General features: G+C 65.9%; 1 protein-coding gene across 1 annotated transcript; it reads right to left on the reverse strand.

Moving 5' to 3' along the window:
- Positions 1-851: 851 nt before the first annotated feature.
- MNEG_13901 (hypothetical protein) lies at positions 852-1,893 on the reverse strand (the record flags this gene model as incomplete). The annotated part of the gene is made up of 2 exons (XM_014037626.1): positions 852-1,056; positions 1,652-1,893. Coding segments are annotated over 2 exons (447 nt in total), but the record flags the coding sequence as incomplete, so codon positions are not given.
- Between the last annotated feature and the right edge of the window lie 685 nt (positions 1,894-2,578).

Genomic DNA, 2,578 nt, shown 5'->3' on the forward strand with positions numbered 1-2,578 from the left:
CCCCAGCCGCGCGTAGTCGGCAACCGCGCGGCCGCCAAGCAGTCCGCCGCCCTCTGCTAGCGCCCTGCGGCCCGGTGGCGGGGCAGGGGAAGCGCGGGGGTGGGGCGGCCGCACCCGCGGCCGGTGAGCGTGGTATGCCTGCGGCCGGGCGCCTCGGTCGTGGGCCTGGCGTCTGCCCTCGTTGCAATCCGCCCGCTCGGTCGCCCAATTTCGCATGCCCATCCCTGCAGGCGGCTCCTGCATCGCCGCCCTGCTGACCTTGCCCCCCAAAGGATGCCCCCCCTGCAGACGATAATTGATTGCCTGCTCGTGTCACCTGATTTCTCACAGGGCATACCATGCATTGATTGAGCGAGCGGAGCACAACTGCATCCCGCCCCCACCTGTACATCTCCAGCAGCCCCCTGTCCCAGTCGTGGGCCTGCAGGGGCAGCAGGTAGCCGCGCGCCGCCGCCGCCAGGTCGACGCCGCTGCCCTCGCTGTACATGTCAGATATGTCGCCCTGGTCGTTGATCGTGGGTTATTGGTTGTCGGTTTTTGGTTGTGGGTTGCGAGGGGGGCGAGGTTGGTGGGCAAAGTTGGGTGCGCGGATGTTACGTTGTGTGTTTGTGGGCGCAGTGGGGTGCATGCGGGTGGCGTGAGGGATGCGGTCATTACTGGCAATTGAGAGCGCAGTTCAATGTGTGTGTGTGTGTGTGTGTGTGTGTGTGTGTGCGAGAGAGAGAGAGATTGTGCGTGGTATATTCATGTTTCTGTGTGTGAGACGGATGACAGAGAGACGAGTGACAGGCGCGAACTATTCATACACATCAGAGCACACGCGCCCGCGCGGGCGCCCGGCCAGCGTGCACCTGCTGCAGCTCCCGCCGCCGCCGCTCCACCTGGCGCCGCACGTAATGGAGCCCAGGCCCGTCCGCCGCCAGCAGCGCCCGCGTCGCCGCGAGCCGCAGCAGCTGGCGCAGGCCGCCGGCGCCGGGGACGGAGGCCGGGGAGGCGCGGTCCACGGTCGGCAGGGCGGGCGCGACCAGCACCAGCCCTGAGACGAGCTCGGGGTGCCTGTTGGGGATGCGCGCGCGCATGTGTGTGTGCCATTGTGTGTGTGCATGTGTGTGTACGTGTGTTTGCATGTGCATGTGCATATGTGTATGTGTGTGTGTCGGGTGTGCATGTGTGTGCGTGTGTGTGTGTGTGTGCGTGTGTGCGCATGTGTGTGTGTGTGTCAGTGTGTGTGTGTGTGTGTGTGTGTGTGTGAGTGTGTGTGAGTGTGTGTGTGTGTGTGTGTGCGGGGGGGGGGAGATCGTGTCGATTGTCCAGAGGTGAAGCTCGTCCATGGATGTGGGAAAAAGGAGCCGAGCTTGAGGCGTGAATGCGACAGGCGTTGCGCGAAGTGGCCCGGCTGAGGCCTGTTAGACCCGGAGGCCCAAGGGGCCTAGCTCTTGCAAAAGTGGGAAGAAGCAGAGGGTTAGTCTTGTTTACAGTACAATTAACAGGGTAGGATCGAACCCGCCCCATCGATATAACAATTCCTAGTCTCTTTTTTTAATAAGAGACTGGAGTTTCCAGTATCAAAACCACTGTGTACGTGGTTGGACCGCAGAGTGGGCAGGAAAGAGCAGCGGAAGCTGAACGGGCAGCCGAATGAAAATCCCACCTGAGCGCGAGCTCGACCGCGACCCCGGCCCCCGCAGAGTGGCCAACCACCACCGCCCGCGGCACGCCCAGCCGCCGCAGCAGGCCGGCAGCAAAGCGCGCGCCGGCGGCCGGGTTGGCGTAGGGGTTGGGCGGCGGCGGGGAGGTCGTCGCGGCGACGGCGGCGGCGGCTGCGGCGGCGGCTGCGGCGGCGGCGGGGGCGATGGGTGGGCGCTCCGACAGGCCGAAGGGCGGGCGGTCCATCGAGATGATTCGGCAGAGGACCCTGTGTCGCCCCGGTGCATATGCATACGATAGTGATGATGAGTCATGAGTTAGTAGAGTGCGGACGTGCGGGGTGAGTTAGTGGGGTAGACAACCTGATGCGGAAGAAAGCGGCTAGCGGGGTTGAACTAGCACGCTGCGGATCATGCGTGAGGCCGCGCGCGCCCAGCCGCTGCCATGGGACGGCCGCTTCTGGCCCCGCCCGGCCCTTCCGCGGTGCGGCTGCCTCTGGCTGAGTCCAGACGTGCGCATGCGGGTGCCCCTATCGGCCCAACCCGACCCCCGCCTCGCCTCGCCTGCCCCCCCACCCCTAAAACCCTATGACTCACCCGCTGTCTGCCAGCAGCCCCCCAACCCCCGGCTGTGTGAAGCGGAAACTGAATGTCGACCCATTGAATCCGTGCAGGCACAGCACGGCCAGCGGCTCCCCGCCGCGCGCATCCGCGTCCGCGCCCGCCCCCGGCGCCGCCGCCGATGACGTCACTGCGGCCGCCGGTGACGTCACAGGCGGCCGGCCGGGCTGGTACAGGTGGTCCTTGAAGTGGATGCTGACGCCGTCGATCGATTCGAACTGGCTGTCGGGGTCCGCCAGATCACGCGCGTCGACGGTGCCTAGATCGCCGCGCGCCGGCGGCGGTGGTGCGGGGATAGAGTGGATTGAGGG

Source organism: Monoraphidium neglectum, assembly GCF_000611645.1.
Source record: "Monoraphidium neglectum strain SAG 48.87 unplaced genomic scaffold scaffold04121, whole genome shotgun sequence".
In the NCBI taxonomy this organism is placed as follows: Eukaryota; Viridiplantae; Chlorophyta; class Chlorophyceae; order Sphaeropleales; family Selenastraceae; genus Monoraphidium; species Monoraphidium neglectum.